Source organism: Ambystoma mexicanum, chromosome 10 (genome assembly GCF_040938575.1).
Source record: "Ambystoma mexicanum isolate Mex_15411 chromosome 10, UKY_AmexF1_1, whole genome shotgun sequence".
Taxonomy (NCBI): Eukaryota; Metazoa; Chordata; class Amphibia; order Caudata; family Ambystomatidae; genus Ambystoma; species Ambystoma mexicanum.
Window position 1 is genome coordinate 340,008,931 of NC_090932.1, and position 16,869 is coordinate 340,025,799.

The 16,869-nt window shown below is 53.2% G+C and overlaps 1 protein-coding gene across 2 annotated transcripts in view; it reads right to left on the reverse strand.

Annotated features, from left to right (window-relative positions):
• Nucleotides 1-1,599: 1,599 nt before the first annotated feature.
• The window catches only part of ASH2L (ASH2 like, histone lysine methyltransferase complex subunit), a 1,246,012-nt gene continuing 1,230,742 nt past the window's right edge, over nucleotides 1,600-16,869 (reverse strand). For both annotated transcript variants that reach the window (XM_069617945.1, XM_069617946.1), the window contains one exon: nucleotides 1,600-2,340. In XM_069617945.1, coding sequence (XP_069474046.1) covers nucleotides 2,233-2,340 — 108 coding nt within the window. In that variant the 3' untranslated portion in view covers nucleotides 1,600-2,232. The remainder of the gene's footprint in view (nucleotides 2,341-16,869) is intronic.

The following is a 16,869-nucleotide window of genomic DNA, read 5'->3' on the forward strand; positions in this document are numbered from 1 at the left end:
GCTGGGTCAGAGCCTGACCAAGGAAGGACCCTGCACCCAAACTCAAAAGAGTGCCGGAGCCGAAAAAAGAGTGACGGTGTTGGCCACCGGCAAACACCGGCACAAATTAGGCACTGGAAGACCTTTGCTTAATCCAATATTTACCCTACCTCAAACCATTGATCTCATCACACTGGACTGACTACCCAGCCCCTCTTTTACGAAGTTAATGAAAGGAAAGTGCCAAGTCAAATCCAATTCTCCTTTAGTGACATCTTGGACCATTATGGATCTTAAAAACAAAATCCAAAACAGCCACAACAAAATGGCATACCCTAATTGACATGAGTTTGTGTCCTTATCCCAAATTGTATGTTTTCAGTAAACTTGTTTGAGAGGATGTACATAAAGCTCTGTAAATTACATAGTGTTCCAGTTACCAAGGGCATAAGGAGGCTGCACAACTAATGCACAGCTTGGCAGAGGAGCGCACCACCTCAACGACCAGAAGGACTGGGGAAGGGGAGACAATGGATGCAATAGGGGTCATATGTAATCATCTTTGCTTCTCTGATTTGTCCTCACAATGTCCAGCTAAGGGATTTTCCTTGGCCTGGTGCTGAAGAGGACATCCCAAAAGTATAGGGAAAGGGGACAAGGCAAATGAGAAAATACACAGCTTAATACCAAAGATCATAACAAGATTTACATTTCACAACATTTACACCCCCCGACTTCCAATTTGGTTGTGGGGATGTGCATGAAAATACAGCGCATGAAAAGTCTGCCGCAAAAATCTGAATTTGTACGTATAGTACAATAATGTCGTATTGGCTAATTAATGGTAACCCCCCTACTTACTTTTTGGCAGCCCACTTCATTGTGTGCTGCTGACTCCCCAGTCTCCCTGCAACGGTAGTTCCCTTCACTTACATGGCCGGGAACCAGCAATGCAGGGTCCTTTTTTTTAGCAAATCTGTATTTGTCTACCTGCTTACTTGAAATCGGCGGACACCCGCGCAATCCCCAATACTATTATAGCGAACAAGGAAGCGGGGGACACCCTGCTCTCCCTGTCCACTATAATGGGATTGCATGGTGCAATTGTTCGACATTTTCGCTTTACAAAATTTTAGTACAGCCGAAATTCGAACAATTATACCATACGTTCTTTTTATTCGACTTTTTCTATGGATACAGGATGTGCCACTCGCCAGGACATTTTAATTACAGAGGACAGCTTCTGTGAATGCAAGACCATGTTTTCACCGTTGACCCCATCACAGCCGACTCCGGATGGTCAGAGGCCAATCTAATTTCTGAATGGTTAAAGGAGGACCATAATGTAGTCCTAAGGAAAAGATTTCTGGTGCCATTTTAACCCTTTATCACTCCATTCAAACATTTGATTTGATCTTGAATTGGGAAAACGAGGTCCTATACTTTACACTAAATAAAGCAAGTATCCATGACAATCAACCTTGATTGACATATTCCAGTGTACATCGCTAAGACAAATGAAGCAGGTTGTGTCAGACTGTTCCCGTATGCAGCCTGATTTTGTGTCTGTACTAAAGACATTTCATTCACGAAAAAAACAAGAGTGAAGATACCTCAAACTAAACAGTTTAAAATCTTTATTTAAAAGGGTCTCCAAGCAGAGTACATTAAAAAAGTGCCAATGTTTGCAGCATCATATCCAATAACTTGACGCTTTTATATGCAGATGTATGAAAGCTCCATGAACAGCAAAACAAATGCAGAAATCTCAACTGAATGTCCATGTTGCGTCATACATCAGGCCGTAACATGCATGTACCGCAGCGTCTGCTAGCGGAATCCAAATGTTTGGCTTGCTCGCATTAGAAGGTTAGTTTGCCTCGGCTGGTCAGCAATCTCCAGCACAGCACCAGGGATATAGCACCAGGGCTCCTTCACAGACAGCAGGGCACCCGCAGAACCGATTGCCACATGTTTCATGAATTTACAGCATCTTCAGTAGTAGTCTTTCCAGGAAGATTGCTATTTATGTTAAACAAATAACACTTATGCACAGGAAGGCAACAGCCACAGAAAGGAGTGGTTTGGTCAGGAAGCACAGCGTGCCATGTTTATGAAGTGTATTGCTTTCCCCCCTTTGCAGACAACATACGCAAAGGCTCTACACAAACCACCAACCCAACTTTATAGAACTTGTTTTGGACTGGTGGTTGGATATGAACGAGGCAAGGGATTCACACACAGTCTACTCGTTTAGCCTTCCCACGGAGGGCTTTTTCTCCCATCGACCTCCGTTTCCACATGGTAGAGAACATCGGCAAGTGTGTGCTCGACCACTGCTGCCCAGCCCATGTCACTCATCTGTAGTCGGGGGAGGGTACGGGGAAGAAAAAAGAAAAGACAAGGCATAAGATTGAACAGTGCTTATTGGACGCCAGTCTTCATAAACCACATATTTTATTGGCAGTACATGAAATCTCCACTGTTTATCAAAACAAAGGCACCATTTTATTCTACCAAATTCCTACAAGCGACACTATTTAAAACAAATAGATGCACCCGTTAGCATGCATATGTAAAGATGCTGCCCACACAGTCCCTGCAGAGTTTTACATGGAATGAGGTCACAATTGAATCTGCTTGTTTAGTTCTAGTCGACCTCCATTCACTTCTCTTCTCTTCCCTTCCCTTCCCTTCCCTTGTTGTTCGGCATTCTTCAATAGCTGCACATTCCTTTCACAATCATGCCTTCAAAATGTGCTTAACGGTGTCCAGTCAGTTTCGAAAAAAAAAGGATCGAATACCCTTTTTTTCGAAACCAAAAGGATTGAAAAAAAAATTCGAATGCTTTTTTATTTATTTATATATTTTTGGTTTGTATGCATAAAAAAGCTTTTCTTTAAAAAAATAATAATTAAAAAAACGAATTCAAAACTTTTTTTTCGGCACTTTTGGTGTCGAAAAAAAAGGCATTCCATCCTTTGTATTTCGAACAAGTCACCTACAACCGTGCTTAACATGTCCCAGTAAATCTAAAAAAGAATACAAACCAACACACCTTCATTAAATCCCAACACTTGTCTGACTGCTGTGCGATTATTTGGTCTTTAGCAACCAGTCACTGCACTCCCGATTTTCTTGGCTAAGGTTCAAACTAAATACAACATGATTTCATTAATCGTAAGCATGTTTTTGTTTCGATAGCAGGTACCTGCTATTTTCCCATCTAGCAGTGCCGTGGCACATGAACAGGATTCATCACCCAAAGCCGGAAATTGCCATCGAGTAACCTTTAAACTGGCGAAAATGCACTTCGTGCCAGAACGACAGCTCCTAACTTAGTGGAGAGGAGGAGAGCAAAAGCGAACAAAACAATGTGCAGGAGTGTATTAGGATTTGAGGGAATAAACACCAGTGGAGCTTGGTATTTTCACTAAGATGATTCAAGACTGGAATTCCTCTGCATTATTTTTTTATTAAACTACAAGTTTACAGCGTTCTTGGAAAAAAAGTGATTGAAAATAACCAAATGCAGATTGCAACATGAGCATGCGGGAATCCTTCCCGTGAGTCCATGTCAAGACAGGAAGCGAGCATTATGCGTTCGCTTTCTTTATTAGTTTAAGCAGCATAACATTCAAACAGATTTTAAACTGTAAATTCAACACACAAAAAAAGGCTTCCCCATAAGCCTTGGGAACTTAATAGTTCAATATCGCCGAGCATGAGGTACTGATACACCAATCCTCCAGCTTCTGAACACCTCCCCACTTCCTTTCTGTCCTCTTCTTTCGCGGCTGGGGCAGCAGAATGAGGGTCTTTTTTTTCTGGCATTCTCTGTCACCAGAAATGACCAAATAAATATAACCAGAGGACCGAGGCGTAATTTTCGCAGTTATAATTTTTGTTGGGCCAGATATTTACATTCATTTCTTTATATGCTTCGGTGTGGCGTGAGTCGCTCCGTGGCTTCCCTCAGGCAAGTTACAGGATTTGGGTTCCTGCTGCTGCCATGAATGGCTTCCCATTCCAAATAGAACCATATACAGGGTAATTCATAGAAAATCGCACAAAAGTGGCGCACGCGGCTGGCGCACAGTGTCCCTGTGCATTACACTGCGCCAGCCGCGTGCGAAAAAATCCTTTTCATCGCACAGCAAATTCATGGATTTTAGCCTCCGAAACCAGCCGTGGCGCAGCGACCCTGCAGTAGCGCCAGTTACGCCCCCAAGAACACCCTCGCGCAAGGAAAAGCCTTCAAAATTCCCAAATCATCGCAAAGGGCTGCGCTAACCCTGGACCAGTTCACAGGGCAGCCAAACCGCAAACGCCAAGCAGGGAACGTTTATTTCAGTGGTTATCGGGAAGTTTCACACGCGATTGTCCTGGGTACGTGTACATCAGGGGTGCGTGGGAAGTAACACATGCTATTCTATCAGGGCACGTGTATTCCAGGGGTGCGCGGGAAGTATCACATGCAAAAACAGCAGGGTACATGCATTTCAGGGGTGCGCGGGAAGTATCACACGCGATTCCATCAGGGCACGTGTATTGCAGGGGTGCGCGGGAAGTATCACACGCAAAAGCAGCAGGGTACGTGTATTCCAGGGGTGCGCGGGAAGTATCACACGCAAAAGCAGCAGGGTACGTGTATTCCAGGGGTGCGCGGGAAGTATCACACGCAAAAGCAGCAGGGTACGTGTATTTCAGGGGTGCGCAGGAAGTATCTCACGCGATTCCATCATGGTACGTGTATTCCAGGGGTGTGCGGGGAGCACCACACGTGAATTGCACGTGTGGGTCCTCCCAGGTGTACCCTCTACACCCTCCACGGCCCCTGCAGGCGGCCCACACCACAGGGGCCTACCCTGCACCTGTCCCGTAGGCAGCCCATCCACCATGCCCATGCCCCCCAGCCAATCCACATGTCACCTTGAACTACTGCCCACCAACGCATGACCCCCTGCACTCCCAGCCCCCAGCATCAGGGGCACCCTCCACCAGGCCCCCACTCATGTCCAACTCATGTCTCCTAGCACCCCCACCCCCAGCACTGCAGGGCACCCTCCACAAGGCCCCCACTCATGTCTCCCATCACCCCCACCCCCCCAGCAGTGCAGGGGCACCCTCCACCAGGCCCCCACAGATGTCTCCCACAACCCCCACCCCCCAGCATCCAGGGGCACCCTCCACCAGGCCCCCACTCATGTCCAACTCATGTCTCCCACCACCCCCACCCCCCAGCAGTGCAGGGCACCCTCCACCAGGCCCCCACTCATGTCTCCCTGCACCCCCACCCCCCACCAGTCAGGGGCACCCTCCACCAGGCCCCCACTCATGTCTCCCATCACCCCCACCCCCCAGCAGTGCAGGGCACCCTCCACCAGGCCCCCGCTCATGTCCAACTCATGTCTCCCACCACCCCCCAGCAGTGCAGGGGCACCCTCCACCAGGCCCCCACTCATGTCTCCCACCACCCCCACCCCCCAGAAGTGCAGGGGCACCCTCCACCAGGCCCCCACTCATGTCCAACTCATGTCTCCCATCACCGCCACTCCCCAGCATCTAGGGGCACCCTCCACCAGGCCCCCACTCATGTCTCCCTGCACCCCCACCCCCCAGCAGTGCAGGGCACCCTCCACCAGGCCCCCACTCATGTCTCCCATCACCCCCACCCCCCAGCAGTGCAGGGCACCCTCCACCAGGCCCCCACTCATGTCTCCCATCACCCCCACCCCCCAGCAGTGCAGGGCACCCTCCACCAGGCCCCACTCATGTCTCCCTGCACCCCCACCCCGCAGCATCCAGGGGCACCCTCCACCAGGCCCCCACTCATGTCTCCCTGCACCCCCACCTCCCAGCATCCAGGGGCACCATCCACCAGGCCCCCACTCATGTCTCCCACCACCCCCAACCCCCAGCAGTGCAGGGCACCCTCCACCAGGCCCCCACTCATGTCTCCCACCACCCCCACCCCCCAGCAGTGCAGGGCACCCTCCACCAGGCCCCCACTCATGTCCAACTCATGTCTCCCTGCACCCCCACCCCCCACCAGTCAGGGGCACCCTCCACCAGGCCCCCACTCATGTCCCCCAGCCAACATGTCATCACAATCTAGATCCCTGGCCCTTATGGTCAGCCTCCAAATGCCAAACACCCATCCGAGTATTGCATCCACCCACTTAGAAATGGCAATAACATGATAGAACCCCAATTACAAGTTTGGAAATGAACACATGTCCCTCACATACACACAATGGGCGTCAGTGAATGTCAAAACCCATATCATGATATGCATGAAACCAATGAGATGATGCTACACATTGAAGTTTGAAGAAAAAATATGTATTAAAAGCAACATAAATTGAATCAAAAATAAACAAACAATAATGGAAATTAAAAAAAAAAATAAACCAGCATGTCTGTGAAATAATGCAAAACCACAAATCATAATCCAAAGGAAAGGTGTCCAAAGTCACAGTCCACAAAAGTAAATCCAAAGGAAAATTAAAATCGAAAACCATTGCTCCATGGGTAAATCATAAAAAAAATGAAAATCCAAAAGTCAACTATATGCAGATAAACAATCCAGGGTCCATGATCCCAACAGAAGAAATGAAACCTATCTAATAACACTACCTAAAAAAAAAAACTATACACAAAAATGTGGCCCATTGTCCAAAAGGTCCAAAAAAAAGGCAAAACCAAAGGAAACCTAACACTAACTACAGAACTATTTACAAGGGCAGCGGGCTAGTCCGACTGCTCACTTCGGGATGTTCCGGGCCAGGGCATCATCGAACTCCTGCTCAATGTCCCGGAGGCGGTCCACCTCCATGGCCCCGAGGGTCCGCAGGGCCGTCGACATGTTCACCCCCAACTCCCTGCGGATTGCCTCGAGGCACTCGGCCCGCCTCAGGGCCCTCCGCATGGGGTACTCCGCCCTGACCATCGTGAGCCGTACCTCTTCCGCCCGCTGCCGCTCCGCATCTAATGGCGTGGCCCAACCGCTGCCACACGGAAGACACTTCCCGTCCTGGGTCCTCCTGCCCTCCGGCCGATGCCTGCCCCTCCGATGTCGAAGGCCCCGAGCCATCATGGCTCCCACCACGTTGCTGCTGCTGCTGCTGTGCCTCTGCCCGTGCACTGCCTCCTGCTGCCTGCACATCCTCCGCTGGCTGAGGTGCAGTCGTTGATGTGGCCAACCCTGCTGGACGTCCGACTCCCGACTGTGGCAGGGATGCCTCCTCCACCAGCCTCGCCGCACCGTCAGAGGCAGCTCCACAGGGCACCCAGGAGACTAATGGGTGGGAAGATGGCACAGAGGACGACTGGCGCATAGGGGGTTCAGTTGAGGAGGGGGTCTGAGCAAGCCCCATCAAACGGAGGAATCCGGCCTGGGTGACCTGTCCCAGTAGGCTGACGCGGTCAACGAGCCATTTGAGATGACGTGCAGTCTCCTCATGAAAAGACTGCAGGTCACCTCGCATGGCCCGTTGACGCAACGCCACACCAGTCAGGACAGGCTCAACCCGGACCCGGATAGCCACGTCCGCAGGCAGAGGAAGGCCAGTTGTCGTGAGCTCATCCCCTGCCTGAAAATGGGTCTGGATGTAGGCATCCCTGCTGGTGCAAGATGATGCAGTGACAAGATCAGGGACAGGATTGCACACAGGCACCTCCGCGGCGACCTGTGCTGCCTCCTGTCCCTGGTCCTGCACTGCACCACTAGCACCAGTGGAATCCCCACCTCCAGACCCAGTCTCTGTTGCTTGCACAGCCTCCTCCTCCACCAAACCCCCCACCAACCTGGATGACTCCGTGCCATCTTCCCCCGTTGGGCCCTGTGGGGTCCCAGCTGCCCCTTCTGCTGCCGAGGAGTCCAACTCCGACCTCCGCCTCTTGGACCTCCTCCCGGCAGCTGCGGCCTGGGACGCGGCACCGGACTCCTCACTCCCCGACGAGATCACAACCTGGGAGGGGAGCTGGGCCTTGCGTCTCCGGCTGGTGGTGCGATCCCCGCCGCTGTGCTCCACAGCACCGTCTCCGCCCTCTTCATCAGTTGACGCTGCAGACAGGGAGAAATGAAACGGGCACTGTACAATGGACACATACACACGACAGTTGCACATGAGTGGCATTGGCAAACCTCAGACATGGCATCACAATCGGCAACACACATGTCATTTCAACTTGCACACACGAGCCATACCACAGCCATATCGCAACTGCCAGCACCATCCATACACATACAACAGCATGAGCAGGCAAAGGTGAGCCAGACATCACATGCAACACAGGGAGTGCACTACACATGCACGCACACCACCACACTTGCATGCATGTGTACACCTCAGCCAACTGTCGCAGTGTTCAGATGGGCATCCATGTCACATCTGCCAATCAGGCTTCCACATCCCGCTGTCACATGCATCCATGTTGCATCACTGTTGCACCCTTGTCAAATACACACACATGCACATGTACACAGTGCTGATACATGCAGCTGAAAACAACATACATGTGTGACATCACGAACATGCCTACTTACATACACATTCATCCAAACATGTGTGCCCACACAACTGCATTTGGCATGCAAGCCTACACACACAAGCACCATCCATGTCTCACACATGACAGCCCTTGCATGCGTTAGCCTCACGGCCCTGTACACCCCCACTCATACTCGGCCCCATACAAAAACAGATGTGCAACCTGCACACTACTGGCACATCACCACACGCACAGCTTACAATCATGATGCATGTACACTTACCGCTCGACTCCAGACGGATCTGCCTCTCAAGGACCTGGACGTGGAGCGCCGGTGATATGCGTTCCAGGACCCTCATCTGATCTTCCGACAAGTGGCCCCGGCGCCCCTTAGCATCCGCTGCCTTCAAGAGGCGCCGGGCCATGTTGAGGGTCCTGGACCTGAAGTCCTCCCAGCGCTTCTTGACATGTTGGAAGTCGCGGACTGCCACCCTCTCCGCGTTGATGGCAGTCACGATGTCCGTCCAGATCCGAGTCCGTCCTTCCTTGTCGGCACGCACACTTCCGAAGAGGGCATCATACTGCCCCAGGACTTGCTCCACCAGGACACCAACTTCCCTGGCACTGAAGCTGGTGCCCCTCTGCCTCTCTGGCCGGGGGTTGTCAGTGGTGCCAGATGTTGCAGTGCCCGACATGACAACCCCAGAGGCAGGAGTGGGTGGGCAACTGGGTCCTGGGGCTGGGCTGTGGAGCGATGGAATCCCAGACGGGAGTCTTCGGTTCCAGCAGGGGTGGTCACAGCAACAGCACCCCTGGCTGATGTGCAGGCAGCAAATGGCAGGGCACGTGGGCAGCAGGCAGTCAGGCAGCAGCAGATGGCAGGTGGGAGCGTGCTCGGGGCTCTGGGGGGCAGTAAATCGGCTTTCTGGGCAGGAGCGTGGTCTTCCGTGTGCTTACGCGTGGCCAGCTTGATACAGAGTGATTTGGCACGTGAAAATCCTGCACGTCTGCGTGTAATTTGAGGAAAGGCCCTTAGTGCGTAAGCGCGTCTGCACGCATACGCGATTTCATTGGCCCAAAGGCACCCATGCGCAGCTATGACGTCATGCGCATGGCCGTAGAGAATGGCGCGTGTAAAAAAAAAGATACACGTCCGAGTGTCAAAGCGTGTAATTGGTGGAAATGGCCTCATCGCGTATGCGCGTCTGTGACGTGTGTATAAAAGGTACGTGTAGAATGCCATTTCCTTGTACGTGCTTTTCGTGGAGAGCGAGTGGGTGAAATCTGTACTTCTTGTCGGTTCACACGCGATTTACTTCACGGCGTTTCAAGTTCGTACTCCCTGTTACCTCTGACAGCTTTTTCTCTTTTCCTCTTTTTCCTGGGCCTGTTTCCTCAAACAGCGTTCCCTTCTACTGTTGTCCTGTCTCCTCAGACAGCGTACAATTCTTCTTTTGGCGGGGGTGTTGCCAACGCGCACACGCGCATATTTTTCACACTTTTGTTCCTGGCAGACGGTGAGTCGCGCACGTATTTAACATCTGTGCTTGCCCCGTCTGTCGCATAGCCCTTCAGAGGTCATTCTAGGCTGTGTGTGACACGCATACGTTCATTCTTGTGTTTCTGGGTGCCACAGCGTAGTGCAGGTTTATTTTTCCACACACGTGGTCTAGGAGGGGTTGCGTGCACCTTACTTCCCTTTTTTGGGGTGCCTGTGCGTTGCGTGACCCGTCATCTTTCCCCAGGGGTGACATACAGCCTTGCTAGAGCACTAGGGTACGATTACCATCTGGTACCCAACCCCTTTGACCCCCAATTGCCCAGGACAATAGTTCACAGTGACTCCCATACGCACAATAACATCAGTGCCATGGCTGGGAGGCGAACAAGCTGAAAGGGTGGCAAAGGTGGCCGAGCCACAAGTGGTGGCCGTGGTGGATCCGGTAGGGGACGTGGCCGTGACTTGCAGGGTGCCCCTAGCCCCCCATGTGTGGAGGAGCAGTCAGGGACACCCATGCCCACCCCCCCTGGTTGAGGGTAACGTGGCTGACACCATCCATGCTTGTTGGACCAGCCCACTGTGGAACCAGACCTGGCACAGGGTGACTCCATGGCTGACTTCCAGGTCAGCAGGTCTAGGCCACGTGCGCAGGTGCACGTTGGTGTCATCGGGCCACGTGGATCAGGGGCAGCTAGGTCATCTGCTGCCCCGCGTAGGCAGGCTGGGGGGGCTGCAGGGGCATCTGCGGCTCCATCCACCCCACCTCTCACACACCCAGCCAGGACAGTGTCGGTCCAAGTCCATCCTGCTGACATTCCCCCTGACACCATCACACTTGAGCTAATGCCTGCACCAACTCCCATGCTGAGTGTGCAATCCCACACTCCTAGTACAGAGTCCACCGGGGCTCCTGCCCCTACTGTCCAGAGCGGCGTAGGACACTCAGGATCCCCACCACCTTTCAAGAGGAAGAGTGCTCGTCCAGTAGAGGCTGATGCCCCAGACACGGCTACACAGTCCGGCCCGTCAAGGAAGCCCAGCTTCAATGAGGCCGAACTGAATGCACTTTTAGAGTATGTGTCCGCACATGACCGCGAAATGGTGATTGTTGCAGGATCCAAGACCACACCTGCACAACGTCTGGTACACTGGCAGACCATCGCGGACATCATAAGTGCCTTTGGAATCGTGAGGCGCACAGCTAATGAATGCTACAAACGCTGGAATGACCTGAAGCGCAGGGCAAAGAATAGGCTGGTCTCAAGTAATGCCGCTACTCTAGTGACTGGAGGTGGGTCTCCAGCAGAGGACATAGAACTCACTCCACATGAGCATGTTGCTGGGACCTACGTCACGGAGGAACAGATCCAAGGCGTGGGAGAACTGGCAGATTACGATGCATTGTCCGGTGAGTGCACATGCATGTGTGTGTCATCCATGTGCATGGTGTGTGTGTGAGGGCTTCTGTTTGGGTGCCAGGTGAGGGTGTGTGTGCCTGAGTGGTTTGGGTCACCCATGTGCCTCATTCAATACATTCTGCGCACCAGCATTTGGGTATAGCAGTATCCCTTCTGCCAACATTAGACATCTAGCCCAACACCACGCCAGTTGCCCTTGAAGTGTCATCTTGCCACAACACTGTTGCTTATTTTCCTCTGTTTATTTAGGCAGATTGTTTGCATACCACCACTTTTACTAGGCATTTCTCAGTCCTATGGTCACATGTCTGACATGGCTATGGTACAGTGGACTGGCTTTGTTTCCTGGATATGATTTGTTTAGACATGTCCCTGTGCTATAGGACCATTTTGGACTGGCAGCTCCAGGTTAAGCATTTGAACCATTTCAATGAAAAAATCAATTTCATGAGCAAACTAGACTGAATGAACAATTGGTGCCCTCCTCTCCCTCTTCACTCTATGGCTAGGGTACATGCCATCTGTGTGATGGCATGTGAATTTGACCTGCCAATCACAGGCCAATGTGTGATGCCACTGCTAGGCAGCATGCAGCAAATGTGTTCATCTTCCATCTTGGTGTCATCAATGTGTGCCATCTGCCTCTCCCCTTCACATGCAGTGACGGTGCATGCATGGGAGGGTTTTAGTCATGTGGGACATGTGTCAATCAAGTACTGTTTCTGTAGCTTCTCAGCCATAATTGTGTGCCATAGTGCTAATGCCCGTTTCCATTTGTCTTCTTTTATGTCTTTGCAGGGGATGACGCACTTGATACTGCTGGGGTTGTGGAGATGGTGCAGACCCAGGAGGGGTCTCAGTGCCGACCGACCACCAGTGAGGGATGTGGTGTGGTGGTGGGTGAGAACCCACAACTGCTGCAGGTCGTGCTCTCAAGGGGTGTCTCTGGCTGCACCTCCCCCGAGCTGTATTCAGGTGTCGATTCGGATGATGAGACCCATGTGCCGTCGCAGGTGAGTGTTCCTGGGAGGGATTCTGTTTTGTCCGACCCACCTGCACCAGGGTTAGAACCCTCAATGGGGATGTCAGTGTTGGCAGGTACGCCTTTGGTGGTTACAGATGCAGGGTCACACTCCGCAACATCTGATCCTGTTCCTGGGCCAGCAGATCAGAGGGGGAATGCAGTCCTGCAGCCTCAGGCAGCGCCGGCACAGCAAGGCGCAGTTCGCCTTGCCCCAGACAGGTGTGGTGCCCGCGGACGTGGTGGCCGTACGCCACCTGGCAATACCGCATGGGAGCAATCCATATACGGTATGGCAACCCAACAGGCAGCATCATCAGAGACGATGGCTCAGGCCATGGATAGGGTGGCCACTTCCATTGTCCCCCCCGAAAGGCTGATGGAGCGACTACAGCAGGCAACAGACTCCATCTGCCATTCACACAGGGAGGACATGTTGGCGTCCGACAGGGACAGGCGGGCGGCACTGGCGAGACTGCGGGAAGCCATTTCCATAGAGTCCCAGGGCCACAGGGAAGCCCTGAGGGTGGAACTCCTTCACCTCAGGACGACTCTTGTTGAGCTTGAGACTTCAACAAACAGAAGGACAGAACAGCAGCTGGAGCGTCTCACACGTACTCTCTCAGCTGAGATGCAGGCAACTAGGGCAGAGGTCCGGGCTTCACGTGAGTTGTTGCATGGGGACCTACGCACAATTATCCTCCAGAACGAGACCTTCCATACCCGCATGCTTGCTGCCATGGAGGACCAGACTAGGGCTTTACGTGGGCTGCCACCCATAGTGCCACCACCTCCTGATACAGTTGCAGAGGGCGAGGAGAGCGACAGCAGTGATTCTCACAATAGGGTAGCCGTGCAGGCCATGAGCCCATGGAGGTGTTTTTTTTTTTGGCAAGATCCACACAGGTGGGTTTTGGTGTGCACCCTGTCCTCGGACCTCCTGGGTGGCCTCCCCCACCCCCGGGCCCATTAATGGCCATTTTTTTTAATTTTTTTTTTTGGGCAGTGTGTTGCCTTGTGTGGCTCCCGTGGGCATACGCTGTATTGTGGCTGGGCACATGCAGGCTTGTCATGAATTTGGTTCAGATGCTTGGGTTTGTGTGACACACACCCCTCCTGCTTCCCGTTTCCTTGGGCTTGCAAAGGGTGTGCCCAAGTGACATTGACTTACATGGTGACGTTGGACTCCCATTTGATGTGTGGGCAGTCTGTAGTCAATACTGTGTATACATTCATAGTGCATATTGTTGTTGTATTGTACACTGCATGGTGTATTGATATGTGCCTCTGCATCCATCTCATCCTCCTAATTTGCAGGCCCATTTCTCATGTCTTCACAAGGCGGTCTACCTTGGAACTGGAGTCCATGTTGTAAGCAGTGCACCTACACTCTTGCATGGCGCTAACACTGTATACTTGGAAGTGTTCGAAGTGCTGGCATTATCAGGTAGTGAGGCTACCAAATTTTTAAGTCTGTAATGTCATGTTTAAGGTAGGTTGGAGGTTGTGTAGGTGATTGGTATTCTTGGTAAGTATTTGGTAATGTGTGTTGTAGGTCCTGCATTACTATGAGCATTTCATGTGTGGCCAGTTTCCATGAGGGACACTGTAGTTGGTGACACTTGGGGCATGTTGTGGGGATTAATTTGTTTGCTCTCACATTGCATGACATGCCATGGTGTGTTGTGTGGCCGTGCCGGGGAGGGGTTGGGTGACATGGCACTGTTCTCATGTAGTATTTTGCAAGTGGGTATTCATTTCTGCTGCATGGAAGTGTGTCTTTTGATGACACTGCATTGGTGGTGTTTGTGTAGGTAGGGATGCACACATTCTGACACTTCCACATGAACAATCTCAGGCTGCTATGGTTCTGACAGTTGACTGTCCCTTTGTTCGTCATAATTGTCAGGTCGAGTCATCATTGCTTATCAGATGGTATGTGCCAGGGCTGTGTGCACTCCACAGGGGTGTGATTTCTATGTGAAATAATTAGCCACCAGCTGCGTACGGGCTGCCTCACCCCGTGCCCTTTCCCCTCCCATGCGCAGCGGGTGTGCATGTGGTTGGGGATGTGGGGGCACCACCATGTGGAGGACACATGCTGCCACTATGATCCTGCACACTACTGGGGGCACATATAACAGCTGCCCGCCAGAACGGTCAAGGGAGCAAAAGCGAGACTTGAGCACTCCGAATGTGCGCTTCACTATGCCCCGGGTTGCAATATGGGCTATGTTGTATCTTACCTCGGGAGGCGTGATGGGGTTCCGAATTGGCGTCATCATGTGGGTGCTCAGAGGGTAGGCACTGTCCCCTGGTGAGGAGGCGATGGGTATCATTAGTGGGGTAGTGACACAACTCTGCATCTGACATGCATGCATGTGCAGTGGCATTCATACTCACCAAGCAGCCACGTATCGCCATGCCGCCCAGCTTCTAGGTCCCGGCTTAGGGTAGACATTCGGTAAATGAAGCTGTCGTGGGTGGACCCTGGATAGTTGGCATATACTGAGGTGATTCCCTTGGCATTACATACTACCTGCACGTTGATCGAATGCCAGTGTTTGCGGTTCCTATAGATGTGCTGAGATGCCCTGGGGGGACGTAGTACCACATGGGTGCAGTCAATGGCACCTAGCACTTTGGGGAATTGTGCCACACCGTAGAAATCCAGGGCGGCAGCCTGCCTTTCTGCAGGTGTCCTGGGCAGGTATATGTGCCTGCGGACTGATGGGCGTGCAGTGATGATGTTCAAGACCTGGTGTAGGCAGTGTGACTGCGTGGCCTGTGACACCCCACCCACTATGGCACTTGTCCGCTGAAATGATCCAGTGGCCAAGAAGTGCAGTACATTAAGGACCTTCTCCAGGGGGCTGAGTGCTTGGGAGCACAGCGTGGGTGATGTGAGGTCATCCTCGCACTCACTGACCAGGTCCAGTATTATGTGTGGTGGAAACCTGTACATCCCATACACCTGGTCATCAGGCATCCCAAAAAGGCTGGTTCTGGGAGTGAAAATTCGGGCCCTCACTATCCTCCTCCTCCTTCGGTAACCCACGGCCACTGCTGCTAGGAATGGTATATTCATCCTGGCGTCTGAGCTTGTTTGTTGCTTGCGCGCACTTTTATGCTGCGCGGGTCGACGTACGCCTGATTCATGCTGGCGTACGTGTTTCAGGATTGGACCATTTATTTTTCGGCACGTTGTAGGCGACCGTGTGAATCTTCCCGCCCACTCCAGGAATACACGTAACACGCTCTCCCAGGCCCAGTCACGAGTAAATATTCCCGCCCACCCCTGGAATACACGTACCCCACTCTCACAGGCCCAGTCGCGTGTGGAACTTCACGCGCACCCCGAAATACACGTACCCAGGGCAATCGCGTGTGGAACTTCCCACGAACCCCATAATACACGTAGCCTGCTGGTATCACATGTGAGACTACCCGCAAATCGCACGGCTGGGGGGTGGGGGTGCTGGGAGACAGGAGTGGGGGCCTGGTGGAGGGTGCCCTGCACTGCTGAGGGGTGGGGGTGGTGGGAGACATGAGTTGGACATGAGTGGGGGCCTGGTGGAGGGTGCCCTGCACTGGTGGGGGGTGGGGGTGATGGGAGACAAGAGTGGGGGCCTGGTGGAGGGTGCCCCTGGATGCTGGTGAGTGGAGGTGCAGGAGGGCATGAGTGGGGGCCTGGTGGAGGGTGCCCTGCACTGCTGGGGGGTGGGGGTGATGGGAGACATGAGTGGGGGCCTGGTGGAGGGTGCCCCTGGATGATGGGGGTGGTGGGAGACATGAGTGGGGGCCTGGTGGAGGGTGCCCCTGGATGCTGGGGAGTGGGGGTGATGGGAGACATGAGTGGGGGCCTGGTGGAGGGTGCCCCTGACTGGTGGGGGTGCAAGGAGACATGAGTGGGGGCCTGGTGGAGGGTGCCCTGCACTGCTGGGGGGTGGGGGTGATGGGAGACATGAGTGGGGGCCTGGTGGAGGGTGCCCTGCACTGCTGGGGGTGGGGGTGATGGAAGACATGAGTGGGGGCCTGGTGGAGGGTGCCCTGCACTGCTGGGGGGTGGGGGTGCTGGGAGACGTGTGGGGGCCTGGTGGAGGGTGCCCTGTACTGGTGGGGGTGATGGGAGACATGAGTGGGGGCCTGGTGGAGGGTGCCCCTGGATGCTGGTGGGTGGGGGTGCAGGGGGACATGAGTGGGGGCCTGGTGGAGGGTGCCCTGCACTGCTGGGGGGTGGGGGTGATGGGAGACATGAGTGGGGGCCTGGTGGAGGGTGCCCCTGGATGGTGGGGGTGATGGGAGACATGAGTGGGGGCCTGGTGGAGGGAGCCCCTAGATGGTGGGGGTGATGGGAGACATGAGTTGGACATGAGTGGGGGCCTGGTGGAGGGTGCCCTGCACTGCTGGGGGGTGGGTGTGGTGGGAGACATGAGTTGGACATGAATGGGGCT